General features: G+C 42.5%; 1 protein-coding gene across 2 annotated transcripts in view; it reads right to left on the bottom strand.

Moving 5' to 3' along the window:
- The window catches only part of DPYSL2 (dihydropyrimidinase like 2), a 58,015-nt gene extending 42,334 nt beyond the window's left edge, over positions 1–15,681 (bottom strand). Inside the window, exon 1 of one of the 2 annotated variants that reach the window (XM_089537986.1) lies at positions 14,809–15,681. In XM_089537986.1, coding sequence (XP_089394112.1) covers positions 14,809–15,174 — 366 coding nt within the window. In that variant the 5' untranslated portion in view covers positions 15,175–15,681. The remainder of the gene's footprint in view (positions 1–14,808) is intronic. The other variant, XM_089537987.1, reaches the window with a different exon arrangement.
- Between the last annotated feature and the right edge of the window lie 5,484 nt (positions 15,682–21,165).

Raw genomic sequence — 21,165 nt, 5'->3', positions numbered from 1 at the left:
CAATGGGCAGGTCACACTCTCTCAGCCTCAGGGTGATCAGATGTCTTGGCCCCATGCTTTCCATGGGATGCAGGCAGAGTCTAAGGGAAGAAAGAGAGAGGAGGGGCTTCATTTGCTTTGCAAAGATTCCTCCAGATTTCCCTGCATTAAAGCCACTGGGGGACCTTAGTCACACTCTCTCAGCCTAAGGATGACCATGGGATGGTCTAGAGAAAGGAGAGGCTTCCTTTGCTTTGCAAGTCTTCTTTCAAAATTCCAAAATTCACAGCATTAAAGCCACTGGGGACTTTGGGCAGGTCACACTCTCTCAGCCTCAGGGTGATGAGATGTCTTGACCATGCCTTCCATGGGATGGAAGCAGAGTCTAAGGGAAGAGAAAGAGAGCTGTCCTGACCATGCTTCCGTGCCTCCTTTGATTTGCAAGGATTCTTCTAAATGTCCCTGCATTGAAGCCACTGGGGGAACCTTAGGCAAGTCACACTCTCTCAACCTCCCTGAACAAACCTTGAAATTAAGAAAATCAAATCAAGAAAACCCAGTGATAGGGAAGCCCTAAGTGGGAAATGTAACACACAACCGCAGCGACAGCAGGGTGAGGATTGCTTTCAACACCCACCAGTTCTTGCTACTTGTAAATTGAAAATTATAAATGACAAATCTGAAATATGGATAAGAAATTATTATTATTATTATTATTATTATTATTATTATTATTTTGTGTGCCTTCAAGCCATTTCCAGCTTATGGCGACCCTAAGGCTGCCAAATCCTGGGCTTTTCTTGGCAAGATTTGTTCAGAGGAGGTTTGCCATTGCCTTCCCCTGAGGCTGAGAGAGTGTGACTTCTTGCCCAGTGGGTTTCATAGCTAAGCATTATCCTCATTATTATTATTATTATTATTATTATTATTATTATATTTATCTATATCCAGCCCTTTCCCCAAAAATAGGACTCAGGGCAGCTCACCATATTAAAAAAAAAACAGTCCAATTAAAAACATAACAAAAGGGCACATTAGAATTATTACATCATTACAATAGTAATTACTATTACATTATTACAATAGTACTTGAGTCCCTATATGAGGGAGAAAGGTGGGATATAAGTAAATAAGCTTATTAGTGTTGTGGTTGTTAATGTGAATATTAATGTTATTATTATTATCTCTCCCTAGCCTCCTTTCCTTGCACCATCCGCAGGCCAGTGCAGCAAACCAGAGGTTGTGATCTCTGCACCATGAATTGCACAGTGATGCTGGATTGAGAGAGAGGCGATGGGATCCGCAGTCTTGCAGATGAGATGCTGGTGCTGCTGAACAACTGTCCACGCCCTGCTCTTGCCAACCAGACAGAAGAGAAGGAGGGAGGAAAGGAAGGATGGAAGGAAGGAATATTTTTATCCTCCCACCTCTCTTTTCCTTATTGCCACTAGCAATCGCTTGGCGCTTTTTCTTCTTAGCATCAGTGGCGAATGCGGCTGTAAGAGCAAATAGCAAGGGCATTGTTCGCCAGGCAGCAGAAAGCAGCAGAGCTTGGCTAGACTAGAAGCTCCTTTATTTTCCTCCTCCTCCCTTTCAATGGAAATGTCTTATTTTGGCATTTCTTGGGGGGGGGGGGATAAGAAATTCTAAAAAAAATAGGGAGAAATGGCAAATTTTGCCTTTCTAAAAAAGGAAAAGTTCACATTAGATGGCAAAATCCTGGTGGAAAAGAAAGGCGTGCCATTTTAAAAAGCCTTTTTTTAAAACGTGGCTCATGAATTTGAATTTGAGCTGGTTTGCTGATACAGAGCTCCATGCTGTTTGCTCTTCCAGAAGATAAGGATTTACTACAGATCAGGATTATTATTTTAATCTTTTTTTAACAAAGCAAAACAACCGCTTTCTGTTTGTGGCGCAGTTATACACATACACGCATACATACACTGGCTGGGTATAAATACAAGCATGCTTCAGTTAACAAAGATGCCAATAAAGAAATTCTTTTTCTTCTTCACAAAGGCTTTTTGCACCCAACCAGCCCTTTTCCTCCTGGGCTGCATCCGCACTGCCAAAATAATCCAGTTTTACACCACATTAACTGCAATGGCTCAGTGCTATGGAATCCTAGGAATTGTAGTTTGTTGTGGCACCACTGGTCACCCATTGGTTTTCATGGCTGAGCTGTGAATTGAACCCTGGTCTCCAAAGTCTGATGCTCAAACCACTACACAACGCTGGCTCCCATCTCACTCCTCTTGGGCTGAATGTAACTTAGGCAGAAGGTTACTCAAAGGCTTTCAAGTACTAGTAGGTGGTAGCCCCATTAAAGGATGAAAATGACACCCACCAAGGGTAAACTGACTTGTCCTGAACTGCCCCTGTTACTGTTCACACCTTTGAGGAACAGTTACTATTCAGTTTCGAAGGCTGGATAAGGACAGTTTAGTCCACTTTTGGTCTGTCCTAATACTTTTAATACTGGTGTAGAAGCCAGCATGGTGTAGTGTTTTGAGGATTGGAGACCACAGTTCAAGTTCCCATTCATCCATGGGAAACCCACTAGGTGACCTTTGGCAAATCACATTCTCTCAGCCTCAGAGGACGGCAATGGCAAACCCTTGCTGAAGAAACGTGCCAAGAAGAACCCATAATAGGTTTGCGTTTGGTTCTCCATAAGTCAGAAATGACTTGAAGGCACATTACAACAAGAAGCATAAGGTGGGATAGACTCTCAGCCTTGCTCATGGTACATGATTTCCCAAGAGGCACTTTTAGCATCATCTGGGCCAGCTGTACATTATATCAGATTCTTGTTCCTTACAGAATGACAAGAGTTGGAAGTGGACCATGGACCACCGAATCCAACTTTTTGACAACAGCTCAATGTAGGATCACCCAGTAAAGCATCCCTATCTGGGTAGGTGTCCAGCCTCTTTTTGAAGACATCCATTCTTATCATTGTTATCCTTCTCAATTCAATAAATCGAGTTGGGGGGGGGATAGTATTCTGCTCCAGCCAATTGTATTATAGCATGCCCTTCAACGTTTCACAGATGAAAAGCAGGACGTCTGTGACTGAGTCACATCAGAATGTGGTCAGAAGGGTGTGGACAAGAGGCAATGGTTATTAATGGGGAGGAACACCAAAAACTATAATTTTACGCAGAGAGGCTCTGGACTTTATGTACTCAGTTTACAAAGCGCAAGCCTCCACCTCTTCCTGCTCAGTTAACTGAAGGCAAATTACTTCTGCACTTTGAATTTCTCCTTTCAATCCTGTCTTCCTGAGGACTGAAGAAGGGCAACTGGAAGACTATGGTGGGCTAGATAAAGCCTGTGAGCAAGGAAATCTTTCCCCTTATGGGTCGAGATCGACACTAAGGTCGCTAACAACAACAAACTCAGCTAAATCACACCATTTTCCTAAAGAGCTTGGAAAAGATATATGGGAAGTTACTCTTCTTTTCTGGAAGAGGGCAGGTCAATAGGCAGACACACCAAGGAGAAAAAAAGGAGCAGAGTCATGAGGCTGCAAGGGTTGGCAGTGGGCCTCTATGGGGCATAGCCAAATAATGTTGTCTGCCAATGCAAGTCCTGCTGCTCATCCTTATTAAAACCATGCAGCACTCAGCTGTTTTGGGTTTATCGGTTTAATGACTGAAGCAGTGAACCAAACACTTAGGCATGGGATCTACTGTGGATTTGTCAGGGAGAGGCCAGTGTCTACCCTAAATCACAGTCTGAAACCACATTTGGTGGTATACATTCTCCAACACATGGACCTACATTCTGAGATGTGACAGGCAGAAACAGTTGTTCAGTTCACCAGCCAAAGGGACAAGAGCATAGATCAGCGGTTCTCAACCTGTGGGTCGCGACCACAAGGGTCTCCTAAGACCATTGGAAAATGCATATTTTTAATTGCAGTTATGAAGTAGCAATGAAAATAATTTTATGGTTGGAGGTCACCTCAACATGAGGAACTGTATTAAAGGTTCACGGAGTTAGGAAGGCTGAGAACCAGTGGCCTAGATCCTAGTATTATACCAGATTTACAACTATGGGCCAAAACACAGGCAAAATAAAGCAACTTCTAGCCGCTTCGAAGCCACGGCGTTTATACAATGCATGCCAGGAAAGTAGATGGAAACTGGAATAAAGCCAGGCTCCAGGGCTCAAAACCGGAGCAAAAAGAACCCAGGATACTCCATCTTAGGGCAGAAAATGCACATCTTTGCTCCTGCATATAAATGGCTCGGTACCAGTGCGGAGATGTGGCAATGGGAAAAAATGAACCTGCAACCCCCAAATGGATGCAATTACATCATACACAAATCAGGCAGTCCAACAGAGGGAAATGAAGTGAAGTGGGGTGAAGGGGGCATGTATGGGGCTTCCATGCAACTGTATTGAAATGAGATCTGGTGTTGCAGCCACAATGTTGTGATTTCGATCCTGGAGGGTTCCAAGGTTGACTCAGCCTTCCCTCCTTTGGTAGGTTGGTAAAATTAGTATCCAGCTTGCTGAAAGCAATTGGCTAGCACTTCTAAACTGCTTAGAGAGTGCATAGTTCACTATGAAGCAGTATAGAAAAGTAGGTGCTATTGCTATTATTCAGCACACCGATGTGGTGCACGGCCGGACCATCACACATGCAGCTATGTGGCTGATGAAAGGGGTAGACATCCAATGAGATGGCATCTGGGTGGGACATGGGAGGTACTGGGAAGTCACCTGCTGTGTGCTTGTGTGATGGCGCACATGCATGGTGAGAAGGTGACAATAAAAATAATCCCACAACACAGCTTGATGCCATGTCATGTGGACTGCCTATCAGTATTCGGCCTGCTTTGGGAGTGGGTCAAATGCACAGCAAGGTTTTGACCCACTTTCAGAAAACGCAGGTTCAAACTACTTTTTCCTACCCATCTGCTCCAGCCCACAATCTTGTACAGAAATGATCCTACTGAGATCAGTAAAACTTACTCTCAAGTAAGTGTGTATAGATTTGCCTTAGGCTGCATCTGCACTGCAGAATTAATGCAGTGTGACACCACTTTAACTGCCATGCCTTAATGCTATGGAATCAGGATTTGTAGTTTGTTGTGGCATCAGAGCCATTATCAGATTAAAAGGTTCCGCATCCTTTGAAAAGCAAGGGATTCTCTCTTTTGGGAATGTGGAATGCAATAATATCCCACCTCCAAGATTAAGGTTAGCACTACAGCAAACAAATGTGAGCTGCTTTTCAAAAGCAATGCCTAATGGCCAGAGGTCTCAAAAGAAAAGAGCTAGTAATGATTAGCCATAAAATTCAAATGCAAAAGCTTCTTACAGATCAACATCAATCAAATTTGCAATGCTCAGCTCAGAGGGGTGCATTTGCCCTCTGGAAGGCTACACATTTTGAAAAAATGAACACTGAAAATGAATGTTTTATTTGTACTTATTTGTTCTGCAAAAGACACCAAAGCAGGCATTACAAGCCTAATTCCACACAGGTACTTCTACAGTTCCAGACATTCAGATTTTTAGATCCTATCTGTGTATGATTTAGATAAGAGAACTATATGAATGGAGACTTTAAAATTGTATCATCTGGACTTCTGGTAGCATAGACACCAGCTGTCTAATAGTAAGCAGGATTCACAGCCAGAGATTTCCAGACATCTGCAGGTTACCTTATATGTACTGCTTCTTCATTGTATATATTATTAAGAACTGTGCAACATAGATCTTCAATATTTATATTTCATGGTACATGTACTCTTGGTTTAGACAGATGAGAAAAAATATAGCATATCTAGCTCATTTCGAAGTGGGGGGTCGGAGGAGGTAGGAGGGAGCTAAATGTAAGGAACATCCATTACAGGGGACAGACCAATCATTTCTTTGTTCAATGCTAACCAAGAAGCTTTTGAGGACATACATGTGTGTGTACACACACATATACGAAGAATGGTACGCGATCACTCCTAAAAGTCTGTTTAAACTTGCCTGATATGTCAACATAAATATATGAATTTAATAATAATAATAATAATAATAATAATAATAATAATAATAAGGTGGCTAAAGTGAAGACAAGGTGTAGCAAATTTGTTAAAACATAATTAAAACCACCAACAGTTGCAGCAAAAGGCAAATAACAACCAGTACCTAAAACAAATGTTGACTGTGCAGCAAAAGAAAAGAAGTGAGAGAAGGGGACAAATGAATCTCTAGAAGCAAGGCATTCCACAAATTAGGCACAGCTACAGAAATGTTCCCCCAACACACACCAAAATCCCAACCAAATCTGCTTAAACCACAAGAGAGAGTGGGAGTCAAACTGGACCACACAAAAAATACAGCCTTGTCTTAAAAGAAGATGACAAAAGACATCTGTTTCTTATACCACATGACTCTTCTCACTTATATATCTTGTATTTGGAGTTCTTATATTGAGTGCCTATACTGGGAAAAAGGCAGGATATATGAAAATGAAAATAAATAAATAATAAAATGAATGGTGTTTAGCATATTTTGTTTTACCAGAGCATAAACGCAGCCTTAATTCTCACTGCCAAGAAATGTATCTCTAAGAAAATCCAACTGTAAGTGGACAGTTATTGTATGGAATAGACACTATGCTTAATGCATGGTTTGTTGAAGACAGCAGGAAGGGCTAAAACTGGATTCAGTAGGTAAACATTTACGAGAACATTAAAATTTCATATTACACCACTTGTAAGACAATAAACCTGGGTATAGCGCATGCAATCCATTTGATGTTTGTTCACTGCGGTGTGTGTAGAACCCTTCGAGGTGGAAAATCTAGGGCCCCATTATAACAGACTAGACATTGTTATTATGAATATACAGATCTCATTGAATGAACAAATGAGCAAGTTAGGAGATAAGACATATGGCAAGGGGAGGGGAAAGAAAATAATAATAATAATAATAATAATAATAATAATAATAATAAATTTTATTTGTATACCGCTTTTCCTTAGATCAAAGCAGTTTACAGACCAATAAAACCGTTACAACATCTCATAAAATAGATAAAATGCAAAATACAAATGATATAAAATCTAAAAAACAAAGAGCACAAAACACAAGGGAGACAGGGGAGATTACAACACACAACTTTTAAACTGCAATCACAGCCAGAAAAAGTGATTTTGGCAATACTTATCACACGCCGCCACCTCCAACATGTAGGTGCTGTTTCTCCGAAGCATGATTAAGGCATCCTTTTTCATGGACAGGGGAAACCTGTCAATAACCTTACCATTCTGCTAGTCTTCGGGTATAAATCGTTGATGCTGGGGCAGTTGCGATACTGGCAGTCACTCGATAACACAATCTCCATCTCTCCCCCAACCCCTTCCCCATCACTATTCCCAAGCAGGCTGTTTGCCTTTATTTTATTTTTAATTTCTTTTCTTCTTATTTTGAAACTTAAGTCACATTAACAGAACTGTGTGAAAAAGTCAAAATAATATTTTAAAACATTAAAAGCATGCTGGGTAGGGCATAGAGTAAGGAGGCAAGGTTAAGGGGGAGTGTGGGAGAGAGCACCGTGGAAGAAGTAGCCCCAGTTGCGCTACTGTAAAGACATGCGATAATGGCTACTTCACATGTTTCCATTTGTATTACCTGATGCGATTGCAGCAATAACAGGGCTCATGTGGTAATGTCCATGATCCCTTAGCTCCTGTCATTTGCCAACACCTTCGTTACACCTTTATTACTGCTACACTTTAACTACATACATTATTTAACTAAATTCTTTTAGGAGGTAAAATACCAGACACCTGGACTAGCGATGAAATAGTACCTTTGCTAAAATCAGGGTGTGATCCTCAATCTATATCAGCTTATAGATTGCTAATCAGGTTCAAAACATGTTTACATCAATTATTGCTCAAATATTAAATAAATTCATAACAATATATATCCAAATTGGTTTTATGACAAGCAGGACACTAGCTGACTCCATAAGAAAAGCTTTAAGTATAATCCATGTGAGTAAATCCTACAATAACCCAATAGCTGTAATATTACTGGATGCGTGGAAAGTTTTTGACCATCTTGAACATGTTTAGTTGATAAAATTTGGGGGGGGGGATGACAAGTTAATTTAAATTATTTTAAAAATTATATGGAAATGCAAACGCTGTAGTACACATAAATGGAATAGACTCCCAACCATTCCCTCTGCTCAGAGAAACATGAAACACTGCCCACTTTACCCCATTTTATTTGTATTATTGACAGACCCATTAATGGTATTAATAAATAACTCACAAAGACAAGCTATAAAAAAATGAAGAACGTAAGATAAATTTATTCACAGATGATATTTTATTATTTGTATCAAATCCAACACAGTGTATAAGGCATGCATTAATGAGTCCAAATACATTCCAGGTACACTTGGCCCTTATTGCCCACTAGGGCTTGGTTCCCGGATCCCTTTTTGATACCAGAATCACAGGATACTCAAGTCCCATTATATGCAATGGTGTAGTAACATGGTGTCCCTTATAAAAAAATGGAGAAATCAAGGTTTGCTTTTTAGATTTTATTTTATTGTGGATTTTCAAGCTCTGGATGGTTGGATCCATGGATGAAGAATCAGTGGATATGGAAGGCCAAGTGTATTCACTGGATTCAAAATAAGATATGACAGATTACAAATATTAAATGTAAATATGACAAAGGAAGAACAAACAACACTAAAAGCAATATACAGTTTATCCATTAATTTTTCTGGACATTCTCACAACTAAACCCTGTCACATTTGATATACAGGACTTACAAAACAAAACAAAAAAAGGCTATATTAAACACAAATTAAAAGAAAGGTATAAATTACAGTTCTCTTTATTGAGCAGGCTAGCAGAGACGTAGCCAGGATTTTAGGAAGGGGGGGGGGGGGTCCAGACTAAGTGCCACCATTATATTGGGGCTTGGGTGCAGTGGCGCAGCAGCACGCACCATTCATTTTTCTAATGGAAGGGGGGGTCCGGACCCCAAGACCCCCTCCCCCTTGGCTACGTCCCTGAGGCTAGCCATGGTCAAAGACCACATCTTTCCTAATTTTTTTCCCTAACTGCAAGTTTTCCAATTATTGATACATAAGGCAAAATTTACAAAATGGAAAAAAATTTAGAAAGGTTTATAGCAGGAATGTTAGCATACCTTGCCTACCCTACTATGGCTTCATCCTGTATGGGCAGTTCTGATCTATCGTTATTGTTGTTGTTGTGTGCCTTCAAGTCATTTTCGACTTATGGCGGCCTTAAGGGAAACCTTTCATAAGGCTTTCTTGGCATGTTTCTTCAGAGGATGTTACCATTGCCATCCTCTGAGCCTGAGAGAGTGTGACTTGCTCAAGATCACCCTGGGTTTCCATGGCTGAGCATGCATTTAGACCCTGCTCTCCAGGGTCATAGTCCAATGCTCAAACCACTACTCCACTGACCCTCTTAACAGACCTGTTAGCTTTACACAAGTTTATCTTCTGGTGGGGCTGCTGATAGAATTGAGTCCCACTGCCTGTGTTTATTCTCTTCCATTTATGTGCATAAGAGGATAGGGAAAGCATAGCCCAGGGCCTACATGTCACTGAGCCCTGAACTCCCTGCCCCCAATTTTCCATTTTAATTTTCTTTTAAATTTACAACATAGTGTAGAAATCTCTTCTAGTTTTTTAGGCCCTGGTCTTGAAGTGGTGGATGTTATAGTCTGTTGCTCAATTGCTTGCAACTGCGTACTATGCATGGCATACTAGGCTACCAAAACAGTCCACCTGGCAATGTTTTTAAATAAGCCACTGAGTTCAGTCTACTACCAGACTCTCTTGATGAACGTTAAAAGGTAAAATAAAAATCTTCAAGTCATTTAATATATTTAATACATTTATATCTTCTCTGAAGATGCCAGCCACAGATGCTGGCGAAACATCAGGAATAAACTCTTCTAGAACATGGCCACATAACTGGAAAACTCCACAAAAAACTATTTATAACTTGGTTAAATGATATACTGATTTTAATCTGGAATTGTTTAATTTGTTCATGTTGTATCCGTTTGCCGCCCTGAGATGTGATGATAGAAAAATGTCATGATTTTGTAAAAAGAAATTATAATTAAAATAAGTCCAACAGGGACACAATTGTGGCAACCTACAGCATTGGTGCGTTACCTTACCTTTCCAGGTTATGATTCTGATACAGAGATTGAAGCTGCTAAGCCAGCAGAAATATATAAAAATAGACTTTTTGCCTTGAAAGTGGCAGTTTTTTCCCTGCTGTTGGTGGACTTTGCTACCTCTGATCTTCAAAGCGGCAAATGTGAGCTCTTTAATCGAAAAGGAAAGTGCTGAGTCTGGCAATATCTCTTGGCTTACATCCCAGAGATGCCTTTTTTGAAGCTGCTTAGGTTGCTCTTACGGGGCAGCGATACCCAGATAGCTCTAGCTCTGCTTCACAAAGTAAAGACATGCGCCATTATGTGGTCGGTGCCAGAGACATGAAAAAGTAGAGTCACGAAAGTTACTTTTAAAAAGTAGTTTGTTACAATTAGGATGCCAAATCCCTGCTAAAACCTTTAACTACTGTTGTAGTTACAATTTCTTACCAAGCAATTGTTTAATTTTAAGAAATAAAAATAATAGTTGGAATCCTGTTGGACATTTACATCCTCATGCACATGTCAAAAGCCACAAGGGTGGAAGAAGGGTTGAACCTTGTGTTATTTTTCCTCAACCATTTAATGATGCCATGCCCCTATAACTAGGAAAGTAGCTAAAATGTTGTTGTTTCACCAGAACAGAAATGAAGTTATCTTTCTTTAATCCATAGTCCCAATGTGATTTACTTACAACTTCATTTAATGTGGACATTAATTGTAAATGCAAAGAATGATGGATGAACCTGTCTACCCACTTTTGGCAGCAAACTAGAAAGATTACAAATAGCTTGCTCTGAACATAAGAAGCACTGTGGCAGATAAGGCTGAAGTCCAGCATCCCACGTCCAACACTGGAAACACCAGACAGCTTCTTGGAAGCATACAACTGAGTCATGAAGGCAACAGTCTTACCACACTGTTGACCTCCTGGCATATTTCAGTGCATACTACAGCCTGAAATATTTCAATGCATACCACAGCCAAGGTGTAATGGTTAGTCTGGGACTGAGGAAATTGTAACTGTAGTCCCTTCCAAACAGTGAAACTCAACTAGGAGTTTTTGGACCAGTCACACTCTAAACCTGGTAGGAGTATTGTGAGAACAAAGTAGCAGGCAGGAGAGCTATGTCTGCCTCCTTCTTAGAAGAAAGGTGAAATATATGTACATTAATAAGAAAAAAGCAATCGGTGTGGTATAGAGGTCAGAATGTTGAGCGACCAGCTTTCAAATTCCCGCTTGGCCATGGAAACCCACTTGAGCAAACCCCATTTGAACAAATCTTGCTAAGAAAACCCCATGATACATTCACCTTAGGGTCTAGATGTGGCAAATCACACACACTCAGCCTCAGAGGGAGGCAAAGGCAAAACCCTTCCTAATACATCTCCCCCCAAAAAACCCTAAGATGAGAGGTTCACCTTAGGGTCACTGTAAGTCAGTAATTACTTGAAGGCACACAACAACAACAACAACCTCATGGTCAGGATGAGATAGAATGTCTTTCCCAATCAGGTCACCAAGTGAGATTTTATGGCTGAATGGATATGAAAAGCTGGATCTCTCAAGTCCTAGAGCAATGCTATAATCACTATACCATACTGTCTTGAATTCAAGTAGAAACCTCCATGTAACTAGAACTAGACAAAGGGTTTTTTTTCCTGACCATGCAAAGGCTTCTACTTACGCTCAAGTGAATGGAAGTAGATTGAGGAGTAGTCCCTTTCAGACCTCCCCACTCACTGAGAAGACATTGGTGACTGAGGACACAGGGATGTTAGGGTCATGGTTTGTGTGCATGTCTGCATCCTATGCCCAGGATAGACCATAGGGTTTACATTGAGGTGCTGGGGGGCAAACTAGCGTGTGTCACTGTGTAGCATACACAGTTCTGTTTCTAAACAGATGGGAATGGCAAGGGGTTCAAAGAATCACATTGTTTCCCAGCCCTGGCCACCTAAGGCAGATGCCTCACTCTGTCTAAGGGTGGCATTGGCCCCACACCTATGGCAGTGTTGTTTACAGATAGCACTTTGCAAGCGAGACACTGAGCTTTTATAGGTGCCATGTTTAGAGATCAGTGTATGAAGGTGGACACACTCTTTTCACATCGAAATGTCCTTGTATCCCATTTTCCCATGTTCCAGACCATCCCTGAAGTCTGCCAGCTCTTTGCTCCAAAGGCCTATTCTATTCAGTGTGGTTAACACAAGGCAAGAATCCAATAATTTGGCACCAAATGTCTTTATTCTAGAACAGGAGTGGGTAACTTATGGCCTTCGAGATGTTACTGGATGGCAACTCTCAGCAGCTCCAGATCAGAAGAAATGCAGACCAATATCTGGAGGGCCACAAGTTGCCCACCTCTGCTCATCTATAGCATTTAGACAAGAGGGGGAATTGGCTCTTTGTAAGAGAAGAGTCATAGCAGTTTGCTTTGCACACAGAACTTCACAGCTTCAATTCCCAGCATAGGATTGGGGGAAAGGTGTGTCTGAAATCCAAAACAGCCTGGTCATTGGCCATGTATGATAAGTATTAACATATGGATAGCTGAAGGTCCCTCACCACTGATGTATACAATCTTGGACAAGATGGACCAGTAACCTAACCTGATATAAGCTGGGAGTGGGCAACCTTGGACAGTCAGATGTTTTAACACCACAGTTTCCATAATGCCTTTCCATTGGGCATGTTGCCTAGGGCTAATGGAGCTTGTAGATTCAAATACATCTGAAATACCACAGCTGTCCACCCCTGTATAGGCCAACTTTCAATACTTCTTCCAACTCACAATGATTCTTCCCTTTGTGGCCCAGTTCCACAGGTGGACAAGGACTACATGGAGCTGTTGAGCTGCCCAACATCTCTTTTCCTTCTGTAGCCCTCCAAATGGTCTTGGACTCCAATTCATCAATAGTTCAGCATCATGAAAGACCGACAGGTCTTCAGCCCTGTTTTAAAAAAGAATGTCATGACCTGAAGAATTGAGGTACAAAACTAGTATTGGCTTCCAGCTGGAAATCTTAGTCATACTTGGGACAAACATGCCCATTGCCCAATAACCTGGCCAGCCAAAGGGAATGCAAATTTAAAATCCTCTCCAATTTGAGACTGGATTGGCTGGAACAGCACTCAGCTGAAGTTCTTGGAGGGCAATCTTCAAACTGCCTGGTGCCTGGAACAGCTCCAGTGCAGGGTTGAATGGCTTCAGAGGAAGCAGATGGAGAGGATCGTGGCCCACTCCATCTATAATCAGAAGTTTAACGCTTTGATTTACTAAAATTTACCATTTTTGGTTTTGTTTGGCCATGAGTATCTTTGTCTGGCAAGTGCCTACAGTCTTGGACTGAGTTGGGTGGGGCACTCTTAATGAGAGCAGTGCTTGGAAAAATGCCCAAGGAAGAATTTTTTACATTGGCTCCCACTAAAAGGAGGAAAGAAATGGTGCGGATGGGGAAGAGAAGGAAATGGAAGTCTTGCCTACCTATCCCCGCCTGGCCCCTAAACAAGGGATTAAGGTCCTATACCAAGGGTGGGCAGAGTGCAGTCCATGGGCTATGTGCAGTCCCAGTGGTAATTTGTGGGCCCCAAGCTCCTCTGGAGAGAGCCAGTGTAGTGTTGTGGTTTGAACAATGGACTATGACTCTGGAGAGCAGGGTTCAAATCCCTGTTTGGTTGTGGAACTCAACTGAGTGGCCTTGCCCAAATCTCAGTCTCTCAGCCTCAGAGGATGGCAATGACAAACCCTCTCTGAAGAAACTAGGGTTGCCCTAAGTCAGAAATGACAACAACAAAGGCTCTCCTGGTGCAGCAAACACTTTATTGTCTTCTTTTGGAGGGGTGCTCCAAAATGCCCCCAAATGACCTCTAGGTGTGTGTAGAGCATTCTCACCCTATTTGGACCACACATCCCCCCAGAGTTTCCAGGGGTCAAAACAAATTATTGCAAACTTTTTTAGATTGTTTGTTTGTTTGCTCCCCCACCCCCAGTTCAAAAGGACACACTGGGGAGCAAAAATTACACATACACACACACACACACACATATATATGGCAGGAGCAGAGCCAGTGTGACGAAGTGGTTGGGACTATGAGTGTGGAGACCAGGGTTAGAATCCCTGCAGAGCCATGAAACCGACTGGGTGGGCAAGTCACACTCTCTCAGCCAAGATGGCAATGGCAAACTCCCAATGAAGAAACTGGCCAAAAGTCAAATCTAAAAACAACCCCTGCTCTAGTTTTTTAAAGCAATGGGATCTAGTCTTGTTTTAGAAATGGGATCTGTCTTTTCCCCCCAAAAAATGGGATCTATCTTTTTATAAAGAAATGGGATCTCTCACTTTGTTTAAAGAAATGGGATCTAGCTTTGTTGTAGAAATGGGAGCTATCTTGTTTCAAGAAATAGGATCTGGCTTTGTTTAAAGAAATGAAGTCTAGCTTTTTTTTTTTTTTTTTTAAGAAATGGGATTTAGCTTCTTTCTTTCTTTTCTTTTTAGAAGTGGGATCTCTGGCTTTGTTTCCAGAGAGGAGCCCTAGCTTTCCCTCCAGCCAAGACCAGCCCAGAGGGATGCTCTCCCAGCATCTTTCCCACCCATAGATGCAGCCAGGTGGCCTCCTTCCAAAGCCCAGCCCTGCTCACCTTGTCGTTGAGGTTCTGCAAAGCTTCCTTGCCTCCTGTTCTCCGGATCTGGACCTTCCTGCCTCCTTCCCCAGATGATGGGTTCTGCCAGGCATAGTGGGTATTGCCCAGGTGGGCCACATCCCTCTGTTGGGCCACGATCCTGCCTCCTCCTCCTCCTCCTCCTCGACCTACTGAGAGGGCATCAAAGTCGAGGGTCTTGTTTTCCAGGGAGCCTTCCACGGGGCAGAACATGCCGCAGAATTTCTGCCGGGGCTTGGGACTCCCGGAGCCCAGGTTCTTGAAGAAAGCAGGCACCTCTCCTCCTGCTCCATCATCTCCGTCTTCCTCTTCATTGGCCTTGGAGGCTTGCCTCTTCTCTGCCATGGCTGGCCTCTTCAGCAGGGGAGGATCTGTCTTGCTTTGCTATGCCAAGCTACTGGAGGGCAGAGAGAGAGATGATGCCCCCCTTGGAGAGCCAGGGATGGATAGAAAAAGAGCCTTTGTAGGGAACTGGTTCTCATAGAGAGGGAGAAGGGGAAGAGGACAAGAGCTGGAAGGCTGGATGGAGGCAAAGTTGAGAGGGAGAGATGGAGGGTGGGGAAGGATGCTCAGGAGGACCAGGGCTGGGTACCACTTCCCAGCATCCAGCTGATCTGGAAGGAAGGGGGGAAAGGAGGAGGAGTGAAGAAGAAGGGGCAGGGGGGGGAATGAAAAAAAGAAAAAGGGGAGGAATAAAGGGAGGAGACCCCCCTTTTCACTCTGCTGCAGCAAGAATTGATCCGGAAGTGATGTGACAAGTGCAAATGGCTTAGAAATGCCTCCCTTCCCCTCCCACTGCAGCTGCTACAAGTGGTAGGGAGGGCATTGGCAAGCCCCCTCCTCCTCCTTCTTGCAAAGGAGGGAGGCTTTTCCTCCTCTGCCACACCCACCTCCTAGCTTTCCCTGTGCAAGACACACACACACACACTATGCACAATCCTGGGGGGTGGTGAGAGAAGGAAGCTAAGTCATAGCTCATAAAGAAATCTCCCCCCCGCCCCCATCCATCCACTTCTCTTTCCCCCCCCCCCTTCTCCTCCTTTGGGGACAGGGAAAGGTTGGAAGGGGAAAAGGAGGGAAGGGTGGTCAGAGGTTGACCTTGGGAAGGAGGGGATGGTGGCTTTGTGTAAGAGGTTGGGGACATGGAGAGAAAGGAGAAACTGAAAGGGGGTTGAATGCATCTGCCTTAGCATGATCCCCCTCCCCAGGATACACTAAAGCAAATGACAGTACTTGCCCATAGGGAGACCATGTTTGCCCATAGGGAAACATAGGGGAATACTTGACCATACAGACTCATTGGAGAATGCTTGCCCATAAAGAAACACGGGGGAATACTTGCCCATAGAGAGTCATTGCAGAATACCTGCTCATAGGGAAACATGGGGGGAATGCTTGCCTGTACAGAATCATTGCAGAATACTTTCTCATAGAGAATCATTGGAGAATACATGCCCATAGGGAAACATAGGGCAATTATTCAATGTTTCCCTATGGGCATGTATTCTCCAATGATTCTCTATGGGCAAGTATTCTGCAATGATGATCTGTGGGCAAGTATGGTTTCTTTATGGGTGGGTACTGTCATTTGTTTTAGTATGTCCCATCCTCCCTCCTATTGAGACCGTCACATTGTCTCCTCCAGAGATACTTTACTCAAAGTCCCATCATCCACAGACTGCATGAAGAGCCCAACCTCAAGAGTCTGGAAAGGCCTGGTGCCACAAAAAATGCTTCAACCTGCTTCTGCCTTACTGAGCTGGAGTGTCATTGCAGAGGCTGGGCTTTGCAATGGGATTCCTGATCAGTAGCTCAGGATGTCCAATGTCCCCCAATTTTGGGAGGCAGGATGGTCAAGGGCTGCTTCCATCCCTCTAGGTGAAGCCAAAGGGGTTCCTTGGCTGAGGCATGGTGCCTTGTTGTGAGCAGGATGCCAAAGGCGCTGTCCTTTCAGCACCATGCTTCCTTTCCCAGCCCAAAGACACTGCTGTAACAGAGCAGGTGGAACCAGGGGATGATCAAGAACAACATTATGTAGAATTCAACGATATAGCTGTGTTAGTCTTTAAACTGGGTGATAACAACAGAACATATGCACAATCACACACACACACACACACACAAGGTTTTACCTCTCCTCTACCCCTTGCTGAAATGTGTCAGACAGATATGTCTGAGCTTTCGATATGCCCAGCTAATTGTGTAATTCAAAATGCTGTTCAGGAATATTATTATGTTAAAAATCCATATTCAGTACTTTCCCAATCCAAATGCCATTTCCCAAAGCTATTTATTGCTATGCATTATTTATTCGTTCAGATGCATACCATTAAATGTTAATTTACAGTCATCTGTGGCCTCCAGCATGGATACTAATATTTAAAAATGCAAAAAAGATGTTGAAAATAAAACCTCCCAAGTCCATTGTCACAAAGACAGCAAACATGCCTAAATCATTTTTAGAGTAAAGAGGAGCCATAGGTTCAAAACAAGAATACCAAACAAACCTAATACAGCCTAATGACTATTTCCTTTAAGACCTCAGGTTTGAAAGGGAAGGCAGTAATCCCAGAGGTTTGGGTTGGAGAAGACCAGAGATGTGCTTTGGTGACTAATGAGGTAGAAAAGATGGAGAAGAGAGCTGCCCTTCGTTCTCACCATCCCACACAAGATCATATCTTGGCATGACACAGGGCAAGAGGCTCCATCAGTGGAGGTGCCTTGATAGAGGACAGAGGGCAACATATGGTCCATCAAGTACACAGACTCATGCATTATTGAAGCTTTATAAATATTAATAGAAGAGTTACAAATAAACAATCAGTCAACACAGGCCAATGCTGGACTTGTCAAGAGGAGAGGATTCAAGAGGTTGTAATAACCAGCTGCAGTTTGCGCTCTGGCTTTCATAGACGTGACACAACATGGGATGCACTCAAGAGCTCTGCAGATGAGCTCCAGGACAAAACAGACCAATTCCTATGGTTTCTCACCTGAAGTTGCCCTGAACCCAGAAGAGGAAATAAAATGTCCCTGCATACCAAACAGTTTCCACCACAAAAAGCTCCTTCTGATGCTGCTGTCACATACAGGGTGACCAGATGTCCTAACCACAAAAGAAGACAAGGCACCAAAAATGTAGAACATTGAAGAAAAAATGAAGGACATCCCCAATTCAAACCTAGAAACACTCATATAAATATGATTCTTAGTCATGTTCAAAATGGAGGAGATTTTGAGATTCCTCCAGGACATAAGGTTGAGATGGAGGACATGTCCTGGCAAAGGAAGATGCCTAGTCACCCTGGTCACAGATGGTTAAAATGACTCAATGTTCACACATTGTATTGCCAGCTACATTTGCTATTTGCCCATTTCCATGTCCTCAGGTTGCTTTGCCAATGGCTGCGTCTCTTTTAGAAAGAATAACTGGACCTAGTTACCATCACAATTCTAGTAGGAAACAGAAGATGTCTAATGAAAAATTGCTGTTGTTTGCCTTCATTTCCAACTCTAACGTGAACATACCATGGGGTTTTCTTAGCAAGATTTGTTCAGAGGAGGTTTGACATTCGAATCATAGAATCATAAAATCGTAGCGTTGGAAGAGACCACAAGGGCCATCCAGTCCCACCAACTGCCATGCAGGAAATCTCAATCAAAGCATCCCCATTGACATCTGGCCATCCAGCCTTTGTTTAAAGCCCTCCAGGGAAGGAGACTCCACTACACTCCGAGGGAGTTTGTTCCACTGTCAAACAGCCCTTACTGTCAGGAAATTCCTCCTAATGTTGAGGTGGAATCTCTTTTCCTGGAGCTTGCATCCATTGCTCCGGGTCCTGTTCTCTGGAGCAGCAGAAAATAAGTTTGCTCCCTCCTCAACATGACATCCCTTCAAATATTTAAACAGGGCTACCATATCACCTCTTAACCTTCTCTTCTCCAGGCTAAACATCCCCAGCTCCCTAAACCGTTCCTCACAGAGCTTGGTTTTCAGACCCTTCACCATTCTGGTTGCCCTCCTTTGGACACATGGCTCCAGTTTCTCAACATCCTTTTTGAATTGTTGTGCCCAGAACTGGACACAATATTCCAGGTGGGGTCTGACCAAAGCAGAATAGAGTGGCACTATTACTTCCCTTGATCTAGACACCATGCTTCTATTGATGCAGCCTAGAATCGTATTGGCCTTTTTAGCTGCCGCATCACACTGTCGACTCATGTTCAACTTGTGGTCTACTTGGACTCCTAGATCCCTGCCATGCGTATAAGTCTCCATCCTATATCTGTGTCAATAACTATCTGTAAGCCACTCTGGGAGCCTTTAGGGCTGAAGAGCGGGATATAAATACAGCAAATAAATAAACAAATAGTAATAGAAAGAGAGGAATTACCTTCCCCTGAGGTTGAAAGCATATCACCAGTGGGCTTCATGGCTGAGCTGGGAACTGAATCTTGTTCTCCAGAGTTGTAGTCCAACACTCAAACCACTACGCTACACTGGCACTCCATCAGTTTGTAAATCTCTAATTAATGACTAAAGTTGCCTCAGAAGCCGCTGATGGACCATTGCAAATGAACAATCTATAGGCATGATTGCATATCAATTTGTAAGGAAGGGTTTGATGGAAATTAAGCTTAGCTGAACATAAAGCCTGGTTTACCAGTGAATTCTGGCAGGGTTAAAAAGCAGTGCATAGCAAAGATCTGTTTATCATGGATCTCTCTGAGCAGCAGAAAGTCCCTGGCATGCCTAAGATTCTTGGATACCAAGGATGGGGAACAGATCTGCTCTCAGTCAGAACTGATATTGAGTTAGATGGTTTCAATATCAGAATTAATGTAGGGCTGTTTCTTAAATCAGTCGGGAAGAAAGTAATTACCTCAATATGGCAGGCCAAACTTATTAAGTTTTGTTGTTACAGATGAAAACAGCTTATGCATTTTTGGACTCGTTCCTATGTATGTGGCTATGGGAATCATCACAACGAACACCTGCAAATCTCTGCATTACTGATCAGTTCCTTCTCACCCCAAAAGGACAATAATACTGTCATATGGCACAGACTTCTGATAAAGCTGTAGTCATAATAGATTACTCTCTTGGCATGGAAGGTAAACAATTTATATATGCTTAAATTCTCTGCAGTAAGCCCAAGACACAATATCTTTGCTCGATTCTGCATCAGGGATAATTTTGATGTTTAGCTATTCCAAGGGAAAAAAAGTCTAAGGGAGACATTGCTGCCAATAGGATTGCCCAGCTGGTCTGCTAGTTTGAATAAAATTAACATACAGCTGAAAACAATACCATATGGACCTTTCTGCCTTTGGACACTAATGAATCTGATTGATAACAGAGACTGAGCAAACAGGATGGATAGTTATTTAACAAATTGCACAAAATGTAATTTCAGAGGATTGTCCTTTAGAGGAACAAAGAGAGAATGATAGCGCGTTATTGTGATCGGGGAGAAATGTTTTCCCAGTCTGGCTTTAAAATAAATAAAACTTGCAATTATAGATCGCAATAGATTGCAATTATAGATTGCAACAGATTGGCAAAACAAGGGCAGTCTCTCCACCAGCAGATAAATGGACATAAAGCAGACATTGGATATGAAAATATACAAAAACCAGTTGCAGAACACTTCAATCTTCTTGGACTTTCCATCACTGGTCACCAATGACCCAGTGATATAAAATTGCCATGAGAGGGGTAGACTTCCAGAAGGTCTACTATGTGGGAGTAGAGAAGATCACCATAAAATCCTAAAGCTCTCCTCAATGTATCATAAAGTCAGCAGAGACTGCAAGGGCCAGGTAGTCCAACTCCTTGCCATGCAGGAATACACAACTAAAGCACTCCCAAGAGATGGCCATCCAATCTTGGCTTAAAAACTTCTGAAGAGGGAAAGTCCACCACATAAGGCTGTCTGTCCCACTGTCAAACTGTTTTCCCTAATGGTTAGATAGAATATATTTTCTTGTAATTTGAATCCTATGTATATTGAATCCTATCTGTAATGAAGATAGAATTGTACTTTGAGTCATGTTGCTATTGTTGTTTTGTGCTTTCAAGTGATTTCTGACTTACCCAAAGCTGAACCACCAAGGAGTTCTCTTGGCAAGGTTTGTTTTCAGAGAAGGGGTTTATCTTTGCCTTTCTCTGAGAGAGATCTTGTAGCACCTTTGAGACTAACTGAAAGAAAGAAGTTGGCAGCATGCTTCTTTCTTTCAGTTAGTCCAAAGGTGTTACAAGATCTCTTTACGTACTGAGTTTACAGATTGGCATAGCTCTATCTTTGAATTTCTCTGAGAGAGTGTGACATGCCC

Source organism: Sceloporus occidentalis, unplaced genomic scaffold (genome assembly GCF_023333645.1).
Source record: "Sceloporus occidentalis isolate IW3139 unplaced genomic scaffold, rSceOcc1.0.p SCAF_9, whole genome shotgun sequence".
NCBI lineage: Eukaryota > Metazoa > Chordata > Lepidosauria > Squamata > Phrynosomatidae > Sceloporus > Sceloporus occidentalis.
Note: the sequence above shows the minus strand (reverse complement) of the source record. Positions and strands in the feature narration are given on the sequence as shown.